General features: G+C 28.6%; 2 protein-coding genes across 2 annotated transcripts in view; both read right to left on the reverse strand.

The window, feature by feature from the left end:
* Positions 1-1,473: 1,473 nt before the first annotated feature.
* Positions 1,474-24,033, reverse strand: part of LOC111624825 (nuclear pore complex protein Nup98-Nup96-like) — a 40,299-nt gene continuing 17,739 nt past the window's right edge. Inside the window, exons 11-21 of the mRNA XM_023367778.1 lie at positions 23,611-23,722; positions 20,086-20,229; positions 19,421-19,641; positions 19,206-19,334; positions 16,102-16,472; positions 15,262-15,401; positions 15,066-15,179; positions 13,233-13,355; positions 5,456-5,546; positions 1,894-1,997; positions 1,474-1,767 (exon numbers count right to left, since the gene is read on the reverse strand). Coding sequence (XP_023223546.1) covers positions 1,759-1,767; positions 1,894-1,997; positions 5,456-5,546; positions 13,233-13,355; positions 15,066-15,179; positions 15,262-15,401; positions 16,102-16,472; positions 19,206-19,334; positions 19,421-19,641; positions 20,086-20,229; positions 23,611-23,722 — 1,558 coding nt within the window. The 3' untranslated portion in view covers positions 1,474-1,758. The remainder of the gene's footprint in view (positions 1,768-1,893; positions 1,998-5,455; positions 5,547-13,232; positions 13,356-15,065; positions 15,180-15,261; positions 15,402-16,101; positions 16,473-19,205; positions 19,335-19,420; positions 19,642-20,085; positions 20,230-23,610; positions 23,723-24,033) is intronic.
* LOC111624836 lies at positions 20,858-22,843 on the reverse strand. The gene has a single exon (XM_023367797.1). It carries the CDS (start codon positions 22,538-22,540, stop codon positions 22,085-22,087), a length of 456 nt encoding a protein of 151 aa, XP_023223565.1. The 5' UTR covers positions 22,541-22,843; the 3' UTR covers positions 20,858-22,084.

The raw sequence follows: 24,033 nt of genomic DNA on the forward strand, positions 1-24,033 counted from the left end.
GGAAAGGGTCATCCCTCTCCCTTACTAGACAGTCACAAAGTCCATTTCCCTTTTTTAGGAAGCGATGTAGGTAGCACTTAAAATTGCCATGGGCTCTGAGAATCTGCATTGTAGAATGAGTCATACTCAGGAAAGTGAGGCAGGACCTACAGTTGACGTCTGGGAGGAAGTTGTGGGTATTCCGTCCAGTGTGGCTACTGTCCCAATCATTTTGTCACCTTGACATAGTGATGGCAGTGAGTTCCTTTCTGAGGAAGGAGATGGGAACAGAGGTGTAGGAGTACTTGGAAGCTACTTTATGAGCCTTCTTTGCCAGATTGTCCACTGTTTCATTTCCAATATTGCCAGAGTGATCCCTGACCCAGTAAAAAGTAATGTGAGTCACACCGGCAAGGGCTCTTAATGTGTCCAGACAATTACTTACGATGAGGAGTTTACAGTTTATTTATCTGATGCAGGGCTGTTTTGTTGTCACTTATTATGTTGATCCTTTTCCCAGTGAACTGCTGGATATTGTCGTGGATATATCGGAGTGTCTTCCATATTGCTAAAGACTCCACCTGATTCACTGAGCAACCCTCATACAGTTTGTAAGCGGCATTCCAAAAGAGTTTCCCTTGGGGTTCACCAGGTGTACAGCTACACCGACAGCACCTGGAGCCTTGGAGCCATCTGTGTAAAAATTGAGTCCCCTCAAGGACTGGGGTGGAAGTTGGACAAAGTTGGAGGTTATGCTGTTTGCTGGGTGGATGGAGGTATGGTCCTTCTTAATGTCAAGGCCACAATTTGCAATCTCATTGATCAGGGGATGTATTGTGTCTGGAAGATTGTGATATTTGATCATCTTGTGAATGGTATCAGGGCTGTTGTTGGAGAAAAGCTTGCCCACTATGAGGTTCATTACATATTTTTGGATGATCACTATGTTGACTGGGATCAACCAGCAATCACTAGGAGAGCATCCGTGGGAACAGTGCTACAGGACTCAGTGATCACGATTGCCGCTTCCTGCTGAGCCGAGACCAGTTTCCTTCGGTTGTGAATCTTATTTACTGCATACCCCCATACCTCACAGCAATAGCAAAGATGGGTTCAATACCATATTTGTAGATGAGTTTGCTGTTTATGCTGTTGAGGCCCCAACTGTTTCTGGCTATGGACCTTAGGCTATGGCTGGTTCTGATGGCCTTATTATAGAAATAAAATACAAAATGACGACACTCTTTCTACAAACAGGCACTAGTGCAAGATTTGTGCATGCATTGCTCATTGCAAAGTTGGAAATGCAAACATTGCAAGTTTTTGAAACTAGATGGCACTAGTTGTTATAATTTCATATTAAAACTAATTTCCAAAATATAATATTTTTTTGTTTTTACATTTATTAATACATTTCTTTTGTTTGTGCAAAATAAAAAAATAATTTCAGACAATACAATAGCCACAATTATTTTTTTCAAAAACGGGAAATTTTCGTTAGGCATAGACAAAAATTCAACCCAGGACAACACACAGTGGACAGAAATTTCAACATTGAATAGGTTAATTTCACTGAAAATATATCGTGGACAACCTCATGGTTGTGTCCGTGGCCAGCAAAGTTTGAACGATTTGCTTAAAACCAGAGATACCAAAGATGATTGGAGAATGAAGACTTGCCATCAGCATCAAAATCATCCTGCTTAGTAGTGAGACTCCGAGATATAGTCTTGTCCCAAATAGATACTTACCATTTTACTTGTTTTTTTTTCTTTTTTTTTAAATAATCTAAAAGTATTTAANTCGATAAATCACAGAATTGCATCCCTATTCTACTGCTTTGTACTTTGTGCGCAAATAAAAATGTTTCTATTTTTCATACACTCCATATGTAGAATTCAAAAAAATCCTTACATAAGCTTTATTTTCAATTTCCTCCATAATCTTTTGTGATATTTGTATCAACAACGTGCAAAACTTCTCTCCTGATACTTGTATTTGTTTGTCATGGTACAATTCTAAAAAAAATTAATACATAATTTTACATCCTTAAACCAGCTAGAATATAAATCATATTCATTTATGAAAACATTGAATTTGAAAAAATATGGTTCAGGATTATGATATGGCTTATAATTAGTACAAAATTTATTATCATTAACTTAAAGAGTGAAAAGAGTTTTTATATTAGTTATTCTTATCTTTATGCAATAGAACCCCAATTATCCAATATAATGTGGACTGATGCTACCTTGGATAACCAAAAACTGAGATAAAACAGATGGTCTCAGTCATTTTAAATTAAAAAGTTACAAGTTTAAGAGATGTATATGACATCACTGTTATGCCTTAGTGAATTTAATCATTTTAAAAATATTGTTCTTATATATCATTTATTATATGGCTAATACATATACAATAGTTTTAAAAATTAAAAATCTGCATTGTTGTATTTACATTTTAATACAAGTGAATCATCTTGCATTGAATTTAAATGATAAAAGGCAACAGAAACAAATCATTTTTTAATATGTATTTTTGTTTAATATTGTTTTAAACTTTCTTGAATGAATATAGTGTAAGAAACATAATGTATTTACTTACAGGTTCACCTCAGATAATGCAGAACCTCAATTAATAAGTGCTTCGATAATTGAGGTCCTTATATATATAATATATATATCTCAATTGCTGCTCTTTGCATTTGTAAGGCTTATAGGACTGCACCCACTAGTCCCCTTTTGGTAATGTCAGGATTGACCCCTATCGACTTAGAAATTAAATGCATTATTTGGCAGGAAAATCTTGTCACCTTATCCTGGCAAGATTATAGTGACTTGGATGTCAACAAAATGATTAGAGTAGGTAAGATTCCCCCCAGTTTGACTTTGATCAATGATATCAAAAAATTCAGCATCGACAAAAATACCCTCCTGACTTACGATTACCACTCCTCCCATCAGTTTGTCCGTGACGTTTACTTCGAAGATCCAGGTGATCATCCCATGTTTGGGATTTTTCCTATGACTGTTCTAAGATGGGTGATGATGTGGGTGATGCTTTTGTAGTTTACTTCAACTTAGGCCACGAGCTTCACAATGCTTGCTTCTGTCTAGGTACACATTGCTCAATAGCACAGGTGGAAACTTTAGCTATTTATATGAGCTTAATTCACAATTAGGTGTAGGAAGGACAAAAGACACTACTTACACTATCATTTACACTATCACTACTTACATTTATTCTGACAGTAGGATAGCTTTACCCAGGACTGCAAAGTCTGATAACCACTTAAAACTCGTCAATCTCATACACTACATTCTCAGACACTTAGACAACAACATTAGAATAGATTTTCAATGGGTCCCAGGTAGGGAATTCAATCCTGGCCCTTATTTTTAATCCTGGGATTTTGGGATTATACTTAGTCAATCCTGGGATCCTAGGATTATTTCGGTATTGAGGGTTAATAAAAACTAAAAATAAGAAAATCTTACAGAAATCAGCTCTTTAATCAACAAATCAAAATTTAGACAAAAATCAACATATTTTACAGTATACACCTAGCTAATCTAATCACTCTAGCTGATCAGACTTACAGTCAGATTAACCAAACTTAAAATTGCTCAGTCTTCATGTTAAAGTTATTCTTTTTCAAGCATCACTGAGATCTCTTTAAACTTACATAAATTGAAAAAACCTTTATGTAACAAACTATGCAAATAAATGTTGAAAATTAACAAAAATCTCTCTTAACATTGACTAAATAGATGACTTTCATGTAACAACCTAGTAAGTAGGTAGTATAGTAAGTTTCTTAGCAAAAAGTATTTAAAAATAATATTAATCAGTCACATTTTTCTTACATATAAAGAAAACTAATCTAATAGGAACATTCTAATTTGAATTGCGAAAATATGATCTGAGAAATAACAACACATCCAGTGTTTCATCACCAAGTCTGCTTCTCAATTTGTTGCACATATATGCAGCTGCTGAGAAAGCATGTTCAGATTTGATGGAAGTTGGAGGAATCATTAGTAAATACTTATAAGCCCGCTCTAGATTATAGCTCCGAGTAGAATTTGAAGACTCATACAGGTTCATTTCTTTCTTAACAATTTTGTAAATTAAATTAAACGCGTTAATTTTGTAAATTCAGTCTCTGTGTGAGTCTCTCAGCATCCAGCAAACCACTACTCCCATATGTAAAAAGGCTTTCTTGCATCATCCTGACAGATCACAGGCAAGGTGGGGCCATAACCTTTTCACCTAAGGTCGACCCCCCTAAGAGAGAGAGGCATCAGGGATATATTACCCACCCTGGCAAAACGAGATTGCTGGCACATTATCAGGTAAAATGCACTGAGCAGTGCCCTCGACTGCACCAGAAAATCGATTGGTGCCTGTGTAAATTCAAAAATACAAAAAATGATGTATATTATCAGTGAGAACTGCTTGCTTATCATTTCAGTTCAAAATACAAGAAGTTTTATTCCAAGCAAGCATTGCAAGCCTGCTAGGTTAATTAGTGCTGCTTGCTTGGTATAAAACTTTTTGTATTTTATATTAAAATGATAGGCAAGCAATTCTGTTAAGAGCACTAGCACTGAACATTTTGCTTCATGCAGTCTATTTTGCAACTTTTTTAAAATGATGTCAATCCCGAAAATCTCAGGATCAGGAAAACTTAATCCCAAAAATTTCGGGACTGAAAAGTGGTTGGGATCCCAGGATCAAATCCTCTAGTCATCTGGCCTATCTGGCCATCAATATTTAATATTAAAATTTTAGTTGATAAATATGAAAAATCTTTTTACAAACTGTTAATGTATATCAGAAAGAATTAAGGTTTATTGTTTATTAGCTTGCTCTTTTGATATATGATATCTAATTAAAATTAATATAAACCAGCAATGAATTGCATGACTTTCTCAGCAAAAACATTTAAAATTGTGGCGACGCCATCTGTTATGCTATTTTATTTTACAAAAACTTCTTATGTTTTTGATTACTTTAAAATGGCAACAGTCTTAATTTTGAGGTGAAGATGAGTTTTATAAAAAAAACTGTGAATGCTAATAATGAATAAAAATTTCATTAAGTCCAATCCCATCAAGATATGACATACAACCTCTTATCTCCCCACCCTCTCAACCTTTCACCACCGAAATTTAATAGCATTACTCTTTCTAATACACAAATCTCCCTGTAAAATTTCAGAAATTTTCGACAAAAGACATAGGAGTTATTAAGCTTCAATATGGATGAACAAAATTGTGTTCTCCCACACACACACTAACATCCACACATACAGAAAAACTCCAAAATTTTTGCATTTCTCAATGTTTGAAAGTCCTGAGTCCAAAAATGCAAAAATTTTGTGGGGCCATTTTTTGACTGATCATCATATAAATCTTATTATATATAAAAGCAAGAAAAGTAAAAAAATTCTCATAATTATTTTAAAAAATACCTTCAATTAATATTCTTGAAACTGTTTGTCCAATAATTTTTTTCATTTCATTATTGATTACTTCTTTCCTTAATATCTTCATTTTGATCATCTGTGAATGAATTGATAAATGAATATAAAAACAATAAATAATTATATTTATTATTCACTTTTTTAAAACAAATACAACAATTTAAACATACTGAAATTGTTAAAGACTGATTGATTAGTAAATGCAAGACTGTAGAGCTCAAACTCTATATGATTAACCACATTTGCATTCATTATATGTGTTCCAATTCTAAATTGAGTGAACTAATGTGAATGAGGGATGGGGAATGACATGTGCTACATTTTTTTAAGAACTGGATGAAATTCAAATCTAGATTCCCACTGTAGCATTATAGTATATATCATGGCTACCATATGACTATCCAGACTATTTTTAAACAAATAAAAATCTTTGAACAGCATAAATTTTTGATTCTAATAATAATCTTGTCCAGTTTAAAAGAATAAAGCATTGTAAATCCTAAAAAACTTTCAATGTTCAGGAATGAATATATGCTACTTGTAAGCTAGTAAGTATAAAAAGAATCATTTTCAAGTTAGTTGACTTCATTAAAATTGCATGTTTCATTATTCAGAAAATTAAAACTATTATAGTATTTTCTAGAGTAAAAATGGAGCCAAGGTGATGAACTTGAATTTGTATCACCCTAATGCCATAGCTAAATAACAAAATTTACAAAGAACAGAATTCTCTGGAATTGAATCTGGATGAGCAGCTGTGGGTGGTCAGTCCCACATACCTGGCCAAACCCACAATGGTTACGAAAAAGGGGCCCTCTTAGAACCCATAGGGCAAAAAGGATTGAAAATTTTAAATAGAAGAGAATATAAACCTCAAAAATTTAAATTACACATTATATGATGATGTAATGATTTTTTTTGTAATCTCAAATAGATTAGAAGATATGTTTAAACTGTTATAATTTTCTAGTATACATTCCATATATGTTGTTATACTTTATACTGAACACAAAGCTTTACACACGAAACTTAATAAACATTGATTCCATTCTTATTCTGAGATAAACTACAATTGATAAAAATAAATATTGAGATTAATAATTTCTATATAAAGTCTTCCAGTCCAGTCAGAGATTTTAATCAGTTTTTCATTTTTTGGAACTAAGTAAAATCAATATGCCAATAAGGCTTTTTTTTTCTTATTTTTCAAAAATAAATCCTCAGACTTGTTTTAAAATTTCCAATTTTATCTTGAAACACACTGTATTTCAACATGAATTTATATACAGATGTTAATGTCGGGAGTTTTTCAACAAAATTATATCTGTTTTTCAAGATATTTTAATAATTTTAATTTAAAAAAATTGTATCATATATACACAAATATCCAAATATATAAAAATATACACACATATCCAAAACCTTAAAGACAGATAACATTTGTACATGAATAGAGAGAAATGTAAATGAATGCAGATAAACATGGCAAGAACTGTATTACTCGACATCTAACACAGGATAATACACAACTTGTAGCAATAAAAGTTAATCTTTGGTGAAAAGGATACATACAGAAGCTGGATATAAGTGGACAATGAATGGTAGTGCTTACCAATAGCCAGAGAGACTTGTTAGTGTGTGCTATGTCTACTTTGAACTATAATGCAGCACTCAATGTTGCGGCAGGAAGAAAAAATCATTGACTGGCTTGTCAACTTTTTTAGCTATCACTACTAGCAACTGAATTCATCCTTAAGTTTGGACATGTGTGTATTCATTAATAATCTGCTTTTTAAAAAATTTTATATCATTAAACATACAGTTAATAATGTTTACATTATAAAATTATTTTTTATATCAAAAATGTCTTCAGCGAAATAAAAGTTTTTATTTGTGAACTTGGCATTTTATGACACAATTTTGTTTATCAAAATAAGAAAAACAAAACCAAATTTTTATGAAATATAATTTTAAATGCAATGTAAATAGATAAAAAAGTTTGTTGTATGAAAAATAAACACACTTTCTCAATTATTCACATCACTTTTTAATTGCTTTAATTTATAAAATCGGAATTATACTACACCAGGTTAAAGTAAACAATAAACAAACATACCAGGAACCTGTTGCCAGTGTGCTTCTCGGAAAAAACAGAGCGTTGTGAATGTTTTCGAACTTGAAAGTTCTTCTTCAGGTAACTGACGACTGTTAAGCGAATGCAATTCAAATTCAAGTCAAATTGGAATACTATTCAGAGTTCTATCACGTGCATTGATGATGTCATTCAGGCATGCGCCCCTCTGCCGGTTGTAAATTATCGTAAGTTCAAGTTCGAAAATGTTCGTAACGCTCTGCTTTTTCCAAGAAGCACACCGGTAACAGGTTCCCAGTACGTTTGTTTATTGTTTGCTTTAATTTATAATTTTAATGATGAAATATGAATAAATAATGATGATTACAGTCTGACCAACCCAGGAAGGCACTCCCCTTAGGTGTTGGACTACTTTACTAATCATTTGCTGGGGTGAGATATAGCATGAGTCAGCTAGCATCTGGCTGACATACCTTAGAGGTAGATGCAATAAACTATGATGGCCAGTCACATGATGCACCTTTACCGCTGCTGATGGTCAGTAAACTAGTTTATGCCTAAGGAGACGGCCTTCCTGGATTGGTCAGACTAAGTACAAGTTTATAAAAATGTAAGAGTTAAATTTTTTGCTCGGTGTTTTGTTTCTAAATATTATGACACAATTTAAAAATGAATTTTAAGATGACTGTTACTTTAGATTTTTTATATCACTCATAAAATGACAGTAAGTCAGCTAGTTACTGATTTTCTGTTATATGATGTGGTCTCACATTACATTTTTATTTAGATATCTTAGGAAAATTATTTAGTATTAATTATAATGAAATAATTCTAAAATCGTATACATAATCTACTATTATGCTTCTTGCCTATGTTAATAATTTTTTCATATAAATGGATATCTTGATCATAAAAAGGATATGGATAAGTAAACAAAAAGAGGAAAATTTAACAAATAAAGAAAAAAAACAAATACTGTAAATGAACCATAAGAAATACAAGAACTATATGTTTATGAAATATGATTATTTAAGTAATCTAATTATATATTATAATTGTATTTTAAACTTAACTACAGTTAAAATCTTAACTATTTAACAGTTAAGTTAATGAAAGTGTTCATGTGTAATTATCATGTGTTGTTTTTAGGATTGCAATTATATTATTTAAAAACCAATTTAAAAAAGCTAAATAGATCAAAATGCATATTGGGTAAATAAAGGGTTGATAAAATTTGCTGAAAATGTAATAAGTCTGATTTAATGGTCAAGATAACCAATATATGAAAAAATTGTATATATAATATTTGTGACCTACGAAGCAATGTGGTCAAAAATTTAACAGAAGAGAAAAATCAGTGTTCTTTGTAAACTGTAACAATAAATCTTTGACTCATATATATACATACATATATATACATATACATAATACACTACATATTACAAATTTCTCTTTCAGCAAATTTTAAAAATATCTCTATTTAACAAAGATTAAATTGTGATATTTATTCTACATAACAAATTTTTGTAAATAGAATAAATCAAAATATCTTATTTTTGTATCAATAAATATTAAAATTGGTTAAAATGCTGATCTATTTCTGCAAAGATGGTCACTGGCCAGATGATCTGCACTATACTGAGATATCTCTTGTTTAATGAGTGAAATTAATTAAGCAAAATTATCACCTTTTTAAATATTCCAGCAAATAATTTAATATCGTAAAAACGTTTTTATGATATTAAATTATTTGCTGGAATATTTAAAAAGGTGATAATTTTGCTTAATTCTTTCTAATTCCAGTACAAGTTAATATTTTTATAGTGAAATTAATTGTGGCAATTCCTTTATACATGCAGTAGAATTTTTAATTAACAAGGATTTACCAGCTGTCTAAGTTTAATGTAGACACTGTATTTGATTAACACAATTTTGACATATTTGGTAGCATTGTGGGATTAACTAAGTGCATTAATCAAGGAATACCTGTGTTGAAAATTGTAAGAAATGACTTTCTCACAGCAAGAAAACATTTCAGTAGCTTTTATAATACTTAAACAAATTTAAAATCATTTGTTAAAAATAAAATAATTTTCATGTATTTGTCAATGCTTATCTTCATTTTTTAATAAGATCAGTTGTATTGCATTTAATATTATTGTTCACTTATGTGCAATATTTTATTGGCTCAGTTTCAGAATCCAACCAACCTAATTTCCTTACAAAGGAAAAAATATATGGGCATATTTATGTAGAAACAAAAGAAAACTTTCCAGCATTACAAGAGTATATGCATAGCCTATGCCATATTATTCCTTTGCAATGTTTACAATAAAATAAATTCAATCATTCAAAAAAGGAATTTTTACATTGCACAGCAGTTCTGTGATAATATATATTTTTTCCCATCTCTCCCAAGTACAAAGATAATGGAAGAAAACCATTTTAAGATTTATAAAATGTGCAAAGAATCTTTAACAGTAAAGGATAAAAATTGAAATGTCAATATTGTCCCTTCTTAAGTCAAACTAGTCAAATTCAGCAGAAACTGACCAATCTAAGTTTATTAAATTCCATGAATCCTTTTGGCACATTATTTGGTAAAGTAGCTTTAATACAGCTGAATAAAGAAAGCCAATAACATCTGAGTTCCAATTTAGCATAATTTTGCTAAATCTAGCTTTCCTGTATCATCATCAAATAGTTTAAAAGGTATAATCTCTTCCTAGTGGATTCATGCTGGCTGTTTTTTTTTCTGATTACAGTATGCAGAGTAGGGACACCATAGTTGCAAAAGTTTGTGTTTTGTTTTTTAATTTCCCTTGCATAATACAGATTTTCTCAAAATTCATATTTCTATTTGGAATAGTTCTTCATTTACAGTAGCCATCTTGAATTTTGTCTTTGGCACTTTATGAACTCACAAAATCTTTCACAGTAATAAAAATCTATGTTAACCTCATACATGTTCCTGTAAATAATTTATATAATGTATTATGCAAAATTTGACTTTTGGATAAATTCCATGTTGCATAGAGAATTTTGTGATATACCTAAATTCACAATTTTTATTTATACCATCACTACAGCTTCATATATAGTGTTCTAATAATGATTCAAATAAATATCATGGACTTCGATAAATCACAGAATTGCATCCCTATTCTACTGCTTTGTACTTTGTGCGCAAATAAAAATGTTTCTATTTTTCATACACTCCATATGTAGAATTCGCACCATAACTTAAACTGGCCAGTTTTTGGTTCCTTCAAATTCGAGATTTAGAGGTTTAACTATATGATATTATATAGAAGAGAAAATGTTTGACATGTTGTAATATTAATTTTTATTTATTAACATACAATATTTATATGGAACAAACTAATATTTTTCATATTTATTGAACCTTTATCAAATGTTTGACTACATTTCTTCCAATCAGACTTTTTAAAACATATAATTTGTCTCATGCAATAAATACTGATAATACTGTCCAAAATTTCAATCTAAATATGCATATTGAAAAGGATAATATAATTATTCACTCCTAAAATAAACTGTCTTGTGAATCCAATGCATGAAAAATTTTGTTGATTCTAAAATTTAGAAACAGTATTATTCCTATTAGAAACCTACTAGACTTAAACATTTTCAAAACTATAGACTTCTATTAAAACTACTATTTACAGTATATTATTTTTCCCAGATTTAAGATAACTCTCCATAGGAAAACATTGGATCATAATTCTGTTTCTTTTTTATGGAAAATTACTGCAAATTTGGTCCTCAGTGTTAATCTATAATACTTTTGAACTAGTGCAAAATTTGTTAAATTAGTTAAATTGAAGGAAATTACTAGCATTTAAAAACAAATCTCAAATTTTGTTAGAATGCACTGTTTAATGAAAATTAAAATACTGATTTCTCAATTACAAAAATATAATGTCCTAATGCAGTGTTTTTCAACCTTCTTGAATACACGACCCCTTTACAAGTTAAAAAATTCTGGCGACCCCCCTAGGGCCATATTAAAACTATATCAGTGATTTTAAAAACTATGTATTTAATTTTCTCTCTGTTGAGACAAATTATTGTTGATTAAAGTGAAAATTTCAGAAGAATCGACAATAACTTAACACACATAAAGTATGAAACTTCCTTTAATTATAACATTCGGCACAAGAAGATGTTGACCTTTTTTTTTTCTTTTTAGGATCAGAATTTTCAGCTTCTACGTTTCTACTTTTTATTTCTTTTTGCAGATCAGCTCAACACATTTTCCGCTATCATTTTCTGGGGAGGGCTGTAATTCTTGCTGAAATTGTAGTTTTTTAATGTAGTGTAGGACCTACAAACACTTGTCTTTTTCTTTTACCCACGACCCCCTGTGTAAGGCTTCGCGACCCCCAAGGGGGTCACGACCCACAGGTTGAAAAACACTGGGTTATATTATTATACATTTGAACAATTGCTGGTGTATGTCGACAAGCATAGATAAGCTTTGGTGGAGGTTGAAATGATACTCGAAAAGCTGATGTCGATAGAGAGGAGACTGTCGCCAAATCCTTTGTGGGTAGTCTGAGATAGGACAAGGTCGTATCTCTTTTCTCGGCAATGGTTTGGTGGAAAATCGCCCACTCTGTCACTGGATGGTGTTTTTTGTTCTTTTGATCCCGTGAGGTGGGGATCGGTTACTCAGGTCGAGTGGCGAAGGATGAGAGGGGTCGTCGGCAATATCCAAANATAAAAACAAAAAAATATATACTTTAGAAGATGATCTAGTATCAAAAACGTTCAATTCAGCACGACACACAGTCCTCAGAAAAACACCAAACAAAAGTGTCAGTGCTGCCAGCTAAATCACACACACCAACAAAAACATATTGGAGTAGCCCAAGATATAGCCAAAGATTGCAGCGCCACAGCACAAGCGAAAATTTAAATTTGCCGACTGGAATGCTTTCGGATAAATGATGCTCTACTGTAGTTATAAAGCTGAAATAATTTTTGTGGTTGACTACACTTTTAACACTATATTTATGGGAACTCAAAATCATATATAAACACAGTGTTTATGGCACAGTTGACACAAACACTGTGTTTATACATAATTTTGATTTCCATAAGTATAGTGTTATAGATGTAGTCTACCACAAAATACCATATGGCAATTTGTTTATAGTTAGTGATTATGGCATTCATAGAAAATTGGCCCACTTGCTCTGCTTGTGTGCCAAACTACCATTCATGCTATAATCACCTATATTATAAACTAATAGCATAACATACTATTTAAATAAGAATTCTCAAACTTTGTAAAATCATAATTTTAAAATAAGACAGATCTACACAATTATTAATAACAATATTAATTTTATTACATTTCTCTTTTCAATACAGTCTTTATATACAAAAATTGCTAAAACTGTTAGTCAATTTTAATAAAATCTAAATAATTAGTTGTTCAGCATTAATTATTTAGATTGTTTAAATCCTTAAGGATGATACAAAATATAAACAAGATCTGATTTATATTTTATATAATATTTGGAATTTAGCAACACTTTTATTATTTTCTCACAGTCAGGAAACCACAGTTCGAGAATCCTTGAAAGTCTTTGAATTTGGTAAACACAAATTAAAATTTCTTGCGCTTAAATTTCTTGAAAATACCTGATTTGACAAGGAACTTAATTCTTTAATTCCAATCTGGTTAGAAATTTTAGGACATTGAGTTGTTTTAATAAAATCTTCATCAATAAAATTTTCTAATCCATACGTTGAAAAATGATTCACCTTCAAAAAAAAAAAGAAAAATATTTCTTTTTGTTATTTTTATTTATTGTTATAAAACTAATAAGATAAGATTATATTTATATATAAACGCATATTAAATAGATAGGGGTATTCACAATCTTTACTTCTTCTCAATATATTGGCTTTTGCATCTTTCTTAAAAGTTACAAAAGTATTGCATTTACCAATTTTATTTTCATTCCATTAAACCAGTGTTCTGCAACCTTTTTCTACTTGCCGCGCACCCATGACTTGACATGTCTTAACACGGCAAACCAAAATGTTATTCCCCTCAAAAGCATATGATATGATACTATTAATAGAATTACGTAATGCCACTAACCTATTATTATTAAACAGACATCAACACCCGTGAGCAAATTTATTTTACATTTAATTTCTTAAAATATATAAAAAATGTGTGGCTTGTAATAAAGAATAAACAAACATTGTCTTATTTCATAATACTTGAAATACAAGCATAAGAAACACAGCAACTGTGATAAAAATATATAAATAAAACTTGAAATTAATAGAATATGTAAAAGTTCATGTCATACCTTTCACCTAGTGAGGGCACACTGGTTGCGAAACACTGCATTAAAATGTTTCCATTAAACTGTCCAAAATCAACAGTTTAATGGAAAGCTTCCTCAGAACAACATTAACAAATTACAGAAATTTGTCAGAGTCATTTTGTGATCCAAAAACTAGTGGACAGAATTCTTCAAAAACAATAATGTTAACTAATAAAGTGATCCAACAAAAATAAGAATTGCAAATTGTTCTTTCAAAACGTGTGTTCATGATTCATAACTTCTATAGAATACAGCTCTTTAAAAGCAAAAATAAATTTCCATTGTGAATACTCCTTATACACATATAACAAATTTAACATACATACAAAGTATCAAATTTATAATGCACTACTTAATTTAAGCATGCTTATGACATTCTAAATGACAAAGATTTTCTATATTTCCTCTTTTAGTATTATTTTTCATAAGAAATTAATGTTTTCATCTTATATATCCATTATACATTATGATTATTTATTCATTTGCTGTAAAAAAATAAACATTAAAACTTTGTAGAAATTGATAGATACCAAAAACATCTATAATCATAGATTATTATTTTCTTTTGAGAGAGAGATATTTTTGCTCATTCACTGATCATGAAGAAATAAATACAATTTTCCTAATTTTAACTTTCTCCTATTTTGCAAGATTTAATAAACACTATGCATATTTATTATTAAAAAAAAAATAATATGTACAATCAAACCTCAATATAATGCTCTCCTAAATAGTGCTACAGCCTTGTAAAGCATCATTGAGTATTCATGGATTGACTTCCCCATAACTAGTAGAGAGCCCATCTTTATCTATGAATTACTAAATACACTACTTTGCATTGAAAGCAACATTTAATACTGAATCAAATTACTCTCAAACTGAAAACTTGTGTTTAGACCTCATTATTATATGTAATTTGTATTAGTCTGAGATATTTTTGATAGTACCACACTCAATTTAGTGACAATTATCTCTGATGATAAACTTTGATTTAGTACCATCATTTGTTTGACTGTATAATGAAACATAAAACAATATAGCTATCCATATTATCATACTGTATTTGGCTTTTTGTTTTATTTACTTAACTATTCGAAATATTTAAATAAGATATTATTTCAAAATTACTTACTTGAAATACCCATGATCCAGTTTCAGGTCGATATTCCATAAATTTAGCTCCCAGTTTAAGCGTAGCTCTCTCAATTTTTTCTTCATATCCCATTTGTTTTAATCTCTCAGTATCCTATTAATAAATGTAAATATGTTCTTCTATTATTTAAAATAAATCAATTATTATATGTAATACAGATTTAAATTTTATATACTTTAATTGGCTCATGAGTAGTTTTATCAACAGGCCAAACACAATCAAGAGTAATCTGAGCTTGTCTATTAAGACCTTCTCCAACGGGGGGTTTATTATCATCATCAGGATAGATAGTTATTTCTTTTCTTCTAAAATGAACTGGAATAGAAAAATAAATAATCAAAAAAATATTACTATTCTATAAGAAAAAAAAATCAGATTTTTGCCATAATTGCCATAAAAATCTTAGTTCAATTGAACATATGTTTATGAGCAAATTTTATTTTTAATAAATCTGCACAGTTTTATTATAGATACATTTATATTAATCTAACAATATTTTTACTCTATCAATGTTATATTATTGTAACAGTAATCAGATTAATCAGATAATATCAGATTAACTTTCAGGCCAAAACTTGGCTAATGTAATAAATATAAAATAATTTTGACTTAAGATATACAATTAAGTAGTCATCTTGTACTAAATTTAATAATTACATTTAACAATTTAGACTATTCTGAAAGAAAAGATCAATTTAATTAAAAATTAATGTAACTATTAAATTTAATACATAATGGCAGTTTTAATGATTACTAAACTTATTATATTAATTGCAATAAAACATATAATTTCCATTATCATGTTATCAAAAATTTCTGTTTACAAAAATAATATTTTTTATCATTTCGAAATCCTTTTTCTTAATTCTAAATTTTGTAACTTGATTTAGAATTCCATATGATTACAAGAAATTTTATTGAAAAGTATTTATTCACATTAAAATTTTACTGATAAATTAATTTCCACATTATTTAGAGTATTACTTTGTTTAAAAATATGTTTGAAATTACTTACCAATTTCATCCAAGTTAAGGCCAGCAACATTAGTTTCACCAGGAAAGAAAACACTTCCATATCCTTCACGACCTATGGTAAAGTTTTCAACAATGCAATTACCATTTTCATCAACCAAAGTGGCCAATTCTTGAAGAGGAGGTATAGTGTAATAGCCAGCTCTTCTTAAAATGATTCCAGCAGGATGACCGGATTGTGAATCATAAATATCGTGGCTTTCATCATTATCTGAATTTAATATATTAGTAGTTTCTTTTTCACTATCACCATTTTCTGAACAATTTGATAATCCTAGAGCACGATCAGGATTTCTGGTATTTTGACTTTTGGTGCGTAATTCAGCAAATGTATCATCTAAGGCATTTGAATTCCTTAAAGTATAAAAGAAAAAAATAATAATCATCACAAGTTATAATAATAAGAAATTAATGCACTGGCAAAAAAATATATATTAAACTTAAAATACTTTAGTTTATCAAAAAATATCTTTAATATTGTTCATATTATATGAAATAAAATACAATTGAATCTAAAAAAGCTGTCATTAAAATTCTTTTCTCATTCAAAATATAAAATTATAATTTAAGGATTCTTAAATCTAGTTGTTAGTAACTTAAATCTGAGAAGTTAATAGATTACAAGGAATAATGTAGAATTTAAAAATAATTTATCCATAATTATATTTAAAAATATAATGAAAATAATAACTTAAAGATTAATAAAAATTCATATCAATAAAGTAAAATATACAATTTTTATTTATGTTAAATGTTACTTTATGTTAATAAAATAACAATTATTTGTTATTATTATTCTTTTGTATCACTACACGAATCAACAACCAAGTAAATTTAAAAATCTGATTTTAAATTAAACTTAAGAATATTATAATAAAAAAAGTTCTTTAAATTAATAAATAATTATTTATTAACTTTTTAACAATGAAATTTAACAACTATATATTGACAAATATAGCTTTTAACATCAAAAAGTTTCTTATACAGATTAGATTAAATAAAAATGGAATAATTATAAATGACAAATATATAGACTACATCCAATCTAAATGTCCAATTTGTACCAAAAATTTATCTAAAATTCATATTATATGTGAATACTGTAATGAAAAGGATAAACTACAAAGGCTCCAGATTGGGCCGCTGGCTAACTGTACTAGTGAGATGGAAATGTATAAGACTTTTGACAGAGCTAATGTTAACATGATTTATATGTTATATAACTATGTTAAACTATTTATTAAATGATAATTGTAACAAAATATTAATATAATTTTATAGATCAGTGAATAGAATATATCAATGCTGTTAAGACATTATTATATGAGATATTAATATGCGTTTTCTAAAATAAAAAGCCCTTGTAACAGGCAAAAGCCTTCTATGTCAAATAAAGATTATTATTATTATTATTATTATTATTAACAGAAAATTTCACATCTAAAATTTTTTTAAATACATATTTATGCATACAGTTTACAGTTTAAATGACTTAATTAGATATGTACCCTTTCAAAATTAAATCAACCACATGAAATGCAATCTGTAATACTCTAATGAATCTAATGGATTAATTAGATCGCTATTTTATATTGAATTTTTCTATAGAAAATTCAACATAAAGCATACATAAATTCATTATAAATTTTTGTATTCCAAAGTACTCTTGCAATAAAAAAGATTACCACCACAATTTATTGTTTGATAGTGCCAATTTCATTAATCTTTTTAGAGTAGAGTTACCAAATCTATACATATCTCTTTAGGTATTGGGAATTTTACAAACAAGAATTGTTTTTTTCCTTTCTTTTTTGAAATTTAAGGAAATTTTAAACATTTGAGAATTTTAAGATAAATGGATATTTTTCCATCTTGACAGACCATCAGATTGTACCATAAAATTAATAATGCATTATTATTATTATTATTGCTTAATATAACTAAAATGCAGTGCTGGTTGGCGAAAAATAATAAAATGAGGCAAGCAGTGCATCTGCTATTCTATTGTACTGTACATGAAATTAATAAAAGGAATAAAAATTTCTACTGTTAACCCTTTACAATTTACGACATATTGCGCCTTGCACATTTTTGTTTTTATGATAAAACATTCAAAGTAACTTTAAGAAGAGTTTATTAGGAAAGATGCCACTGAGGCAATGCCTAAACCTGTTATTACATCCAATCCTGGTAAAATTAAAATGTTCAAGAGCTTTTAAGTCAGAACGCTTGTAATATTGATCTGGCCCTTCTAAATATATATAGATACAGCACACCTTTCCAAAATGGAACCCAAATAAAATGGAAACCAGCCTAAATGGGAAAAATTCTTCAAAACAGAGCAATTTTCTATGTTAAAAAAACTCCTGCCAGATTGGAAAAAATATTTGGTACCCTGCAAGTCTGGTATACACAGGTTTTACTAAAAATTACTAAAAATTTAAAAGTTTAGGGGTTAAATGTGAAATAAAATATTAAATATAGATATTAATACTACAAACTGTAGTGTATCAATATAATACTATTTATTACATTAAAAATACAACAAATAGTATACTAAAACAGTAAAGGATTACAGAGAGTCACTATTCATTCTCTTTCACTTCTTTGTAATGTGTTAACAATAAAGATTTATTTTTTTAATTTGCTATATATCTGTGTAGAAACTATATATTTGATATTATTTATAAACAATGCATAAACTAACTCCTTTTTAACAGTTTTATATACAAAAATATTTTTAAAAGAAAAAAATAGAAGAAATGATTTCTTCTCTTTTTTAAAAAATTTTTATTGGATAAATCTTACTTTTGAAGTAAAGTAGCCCATGATTACATCATATATCTTAAAAATAAAAACGTTTTCCATCAAAAACAGATGAAATAATATTTTTTAGATTTCCATATAAATTTATCATTTTTCATACAGAAATCAAATAGCAAAAAGCAATATGGAAGAATGAATATTAAGATTACATATTTACAAATAATACTGCTACACACATTTACTTTAAAGAAAACATCTGACTATTTTATTACATATTATAAAAACTTTTAAATATTAAATTTATTATTGAATATGACTCACTTGAAACAAGCATGTTCTGCAACTGGTTTTGCAACAGGATTAATATAATATTCATTAATACTTTTAGTCTCTTTCTGATTACTGTTTGGATTTTCTTTGAAAGTTTCTGCTGAATTCTGTTCTTTACACCTTTTGCAAAATAAATAATAAATGAAATTAGCAAATTATAAAAAATTTCTGCATCTAAAATACACAATAAAAAAACATTTACTGACCTATTAACAGGATCTTTTGATAACTGAACAGTAAGAGGTGATTTATTCTTATCAACTGGAGTTAATATTGGTTCAGTAAGTTCACTATGTTCTTTTGAATTAGAGTTGACTTCATTTAAATCAAGAGATACTGGTTGTAATTGTAATTTTTTAACACTACGTCGAGGAATAAAGGTTTCTAATGTACTTTCACCATCATCTAAATCATCAAACAGGGAAACCTGAAAAAATGGTTCCAGATTAAATTTATTACATATGATATATTTAAACTTATTCATAATGAACTTTTAAAGATATAGTATATGTTTTATTAATTGTTTAAATATACAATTCAATAGAAAACAGACAAAATTTAACTTAAATCTAAAAGTATTAGCTTATAATTTTAATCCACTAACTTAATGATGTCATAATTTCTATAAAAAATTATTAGATAGCCTCATGACTTTTAATTAATTAAAAATTTCATTATAAATCTCCATTATATCAGTTATTATTTTCTTTTAATTTGAACTTTTAATTTTCTTACAAATTAATAATGGCTAAGATTTTATTTTTCTGGTTATTATAAAAAAAAAAACATACAGTTCAATTTGTATATAAATTATATATTTTTAACATTTATTCATTTCTATTTCACAATATAATGATTGCAGATAACTTACTTTCCCAACTGCAACTGCTTGTATTGGTTTTGGTTTCACTTTGCCAATAGGTACAGGTGAAACTTTATATTGATTTGATGCCATTACTGCTTTTTGTGCTGCAGGATTTGTTGGTTTTAATATTTCTTCTCTTTTATTATTATCCTTCATAAAATATAAATAATTTTTTTTTAATATATATTAAAAAATTTTAAATAAAAACTTTCGTAAGGTACAATTATACAGAATAATGTGAAAGTTACAATTACAATAAAAATACTAATAATAATTACCAATAGCTTGTTTTTGTTATTTAATAATAATAAAATTGAGATTACTTTAAATTAAAATTATACTTAATTAACAATTAAAGAATAATGTTAATTCAAATAGAAAAGTGAAAATATGACAAATCCTGTAAAAGTTGAACTAAGTAGCAATTTATTTGTTTACATCTTACTTAAAAATTCTCAAAAAATCTTTAAATTTCGCAAAATGCATGTAATGAATGAATTTTAATCCAAATAATTAAGTCTTTTTGTTCCATTGGTAAACAGAATCAAAAACAAATTTTATAAACTGAAAAAATAAATCAAAATACACATAATTACAAAATAAAAAATTAATTACAATTGACAAAACACAAGAACTATTATATTAACTATTATATTAATGTAGTTTTAGCTTTTTCTCCTCGAGTGTATTTATTTTTATTTCAATCTCTTTTTCTTCTTTTTTGTGATCTTTTCTTAACATTTGCTTGTGTTGTTTTAAATCCTTAAGTTGTGTAAATTTTCTTTTTTCTTCAGCCCTCAATGCCTGCTGCTTCTGAATATTTTTTCTGTTGCAGAGATGCAATATATAGCTGTCTAGATCCTCTGACTGTTAACATTTTCTGGTCTATATTATTTCATCAATACCACCTGCATGGTACTGCATGGTACTGATCATAAACTAAGCATTGAGCAATTAAACTTTCTTCCTTAAGATTTTCTCTCAACAGCAATTTGTTAACTGAGAAACCACTCTCAACACTTGCATTCCCATGTGAGAAAGAAAGAGAAATTTTGATAATAGACCATATATCTTGCAGTAGCCTATCATCCATCATAATTTCACAATAAAATCTGTCCAGACCATCATCATCACTCCTTTCAGATATGAAGTCCTCAAACTTTGTAGAATAGTGTTTATGGACACTTTATTTCAGAGTATATCATACTGTTCTTTTGCTTTAACAGCACATTTCTCATCAATCCTGTTTGTATCATGTAGAACCTCCAGTAAAACATTGAAATACAATTTTCCAACATTTGACTGCATTTTAATAATTTCTGGGTCTAATCTGCTCAAAGCCTTCACACATTTGTACTTGACAGGTCCCTTCTCAATAATCTTTTGTGTCATCACTTTCAGCACATTTCGACAATCTCTTAGAAAACACAGAATATTTTTGTCACTTACTTTCAATTCTTTTAAAACCTTTTTTTGCTCAAAAACCAATATCCAAATTCTTCAGATGTACCAAGTTTTCATTATCATTTAAACCAACTTTTAGAAACTGCTTGTCAGTGACCCTGTCATTTTTCACAAACTTTCTCATCAGGTTCATTAATAATTGAACAACTGCTTTATAAAGATAGGGTGCAAGAGGTTTGTTGCTCTGAAATTGGGTGAGAAAGCTCTCACTTTGTGTACATATTGACTGAAAAAATAAAAGTTTAACTTTAATAAAGGAATCATTGAGTGCCTGCCTCAAGAATGTAGCCACCTTACTGTCTTTCAACTTTGTACTGTTTTTTTTATGTATGTCTTCACAGATTCACAGATATTCTGCTGCACGTTCTAAGCACTCTTCATTCTTCAACTATCTTGTTGAACCAAACTTTTTGGGAAATAATCTGCTTCAGCATGCTGAGTGGGTAAGTCTTTTAGAAAATAGTACAAATTCCATAGCAGTGGTAACAAATTTCAATCTACTAATCTACTACTTTAAAACCAGCTTTTACAGCACCATGGACTACATGTAAACTACATGTTCCATTCTCACAAATGATTTACCAACATTCTGTGTCTCCATTTGATCTTCTAATTTATTCAAAAAACTTATGTTTTCATTTGGTCTGTCCATACAGATATGAAGAGTTTTTGCTAGATCAAGATGAATGTCTGAAAGGCCATTGAGAAATGCAGAGAGAAGATCATCTGCTGTACTATGATCCACAAAGACACTATTTAAATATCTGGTCATAACCTTATCTTTACTCTTGTCCCAGTATTTTATCACAAGATCTATTTGAGTTCCTTGAGCAACTTTGTTTAGTGATTCGTCAAAGGAGATAGTAATATTATCACAACTTGTAACATCATCAATCAATTTTTCTCTGAAATAATGGGCTATGCCATAATTTATTATATAGGAAGCTTTATCTGGACCCAATTGAAATTGTGTGGCTATAGCACTGTCAGGAAACATTTTTTTGAAAATGTTTTTAATATCAGAGTTTTGTTGTTAATAAATGTTTTTTAATATGAATTGAGTGACATCTTTTTCTTTACAACTGCCAATGTCCAAGTTATCTCTGCTTTTATTACATCATCTTTTATCACAAAAGGTGTCAATGTGTTGCTAAGAAATGTTGATTTGGTGAGAGACTGATGACCTTACATCTATCTTCCACAACAGAAGCTGTTTCACACACATTTTGTTGACTATTAGAAGAGTTTAAATTTGTTGGAGTTAAAAACCCCTCATCAGTGAAGTTTCTTCCAACTTCAATCTTTTTATTATATTTCAACATGACTGGAACTATTTGCATGTGATACTAATGCATGTTTTCCCATATTACTTAATGAGAAAACTTTACAATAAATGCAGCAAAATGCTTTTGTATCATCATCTTTTACAGTTCCTAATCAGGATTTGAATTCTGGATGAATAGCTGGATCTAGCCATTGGAGATTAAACCTTGTTTGTTTCCGTGCCATTATAATTTAAGAATGTAGAAAAACACAAACCTTGAATAATAATATTAAAAGACAGATGAACCAGATCAGATAGCAATGTGTAAGACTACTTTTGTCACAACACTACGTAAAATATTCAAGCGACATCCAATCCACATCTGCATACATATTAATTAAAAGTAGTGTTGCCAACTCAAAATTCAAATTTACAGCTAAACATTAATAAAAATAACCAAATCATATTGTTTCCATTAAAATTGTTTTTATTCTTTTAGCTAGATTGTTCATAAATCCACTAAATCTAGCAAAAAAATTAGCTGAATTGGCAACTCATTAAAAGAAAAAAATGTTCCGTTGCTGCCATTTTGATTTCGGTTTTGGTTTTAAGTTTAAAAATATTGACATCACTGAATATTTAAATAAATAATTAATCAGAGATATCTCAATTAAATTATTCATTCTAATATAATCATATTTCCAATAATTTTAATGCAAAATAATGAAGTATAAATTACAAAATTCCATAAATCTAAATTACAAGTGTAAATTTAAAAAAACAAAAACAATTTTTATTCTTACCTTTATAACATTTCTAAATAATGGAGAATCACCAAATGGATTTGTTGTAAGAGCCAGTATCTGTTGTTGTGTTTGTAATTGTTGTTGATTATATGCCATTGCATTAGGATCACTGTTTAAAAAAAATCATATCATTAATTTTAAAAGAAATTCTTAAAAATAATAAAATACTGGAACAATTTAATAAGACTTTATTTATGGAAAAATAAATATTTATATCGATAAAATTGTCATATAAATATAAATATATACCATGTCATATCACTTCTGTCTTATATCATAATTAAACAGATTGCCATTTGCAATAATATATTATATTATACATATATTTATTTGTATTAACAACTGTTACAACACAGAAATATACAAAATCCAATATGTAAAAGTAAATATGATATTTAAAATTTCTTTTGTACTTTATTC

The sequence above is a fragment of the Centruroides sculpturatus genome, unplaced genomic scaffold (genome assembly GCF_000671375.1).
Source record: "Centruroides sculpturatus isolate CEXI.00-Female unplaced genomic scaffold, Cexi_2.0 scaffold394, whole genome shotgun sequence".
Classification (NCBI taxonomy): domain Eukaryota; kingdom Metazoa; phylum Arthropoda; class Arachnida; order Scorpiones; family Buthidae; genus Centruroides; species Centruroides sculpturatus.

What these genes read in the sequence shown, in the direction of transcription:
- LOC111624836 (XM_023367797.1), bottom strand. Translation starts at nt 22,540, where the DNA reads ATGTTTCCTGACAGTGCTATAGCCACACAATTTCAATTGGGTCCAGAT.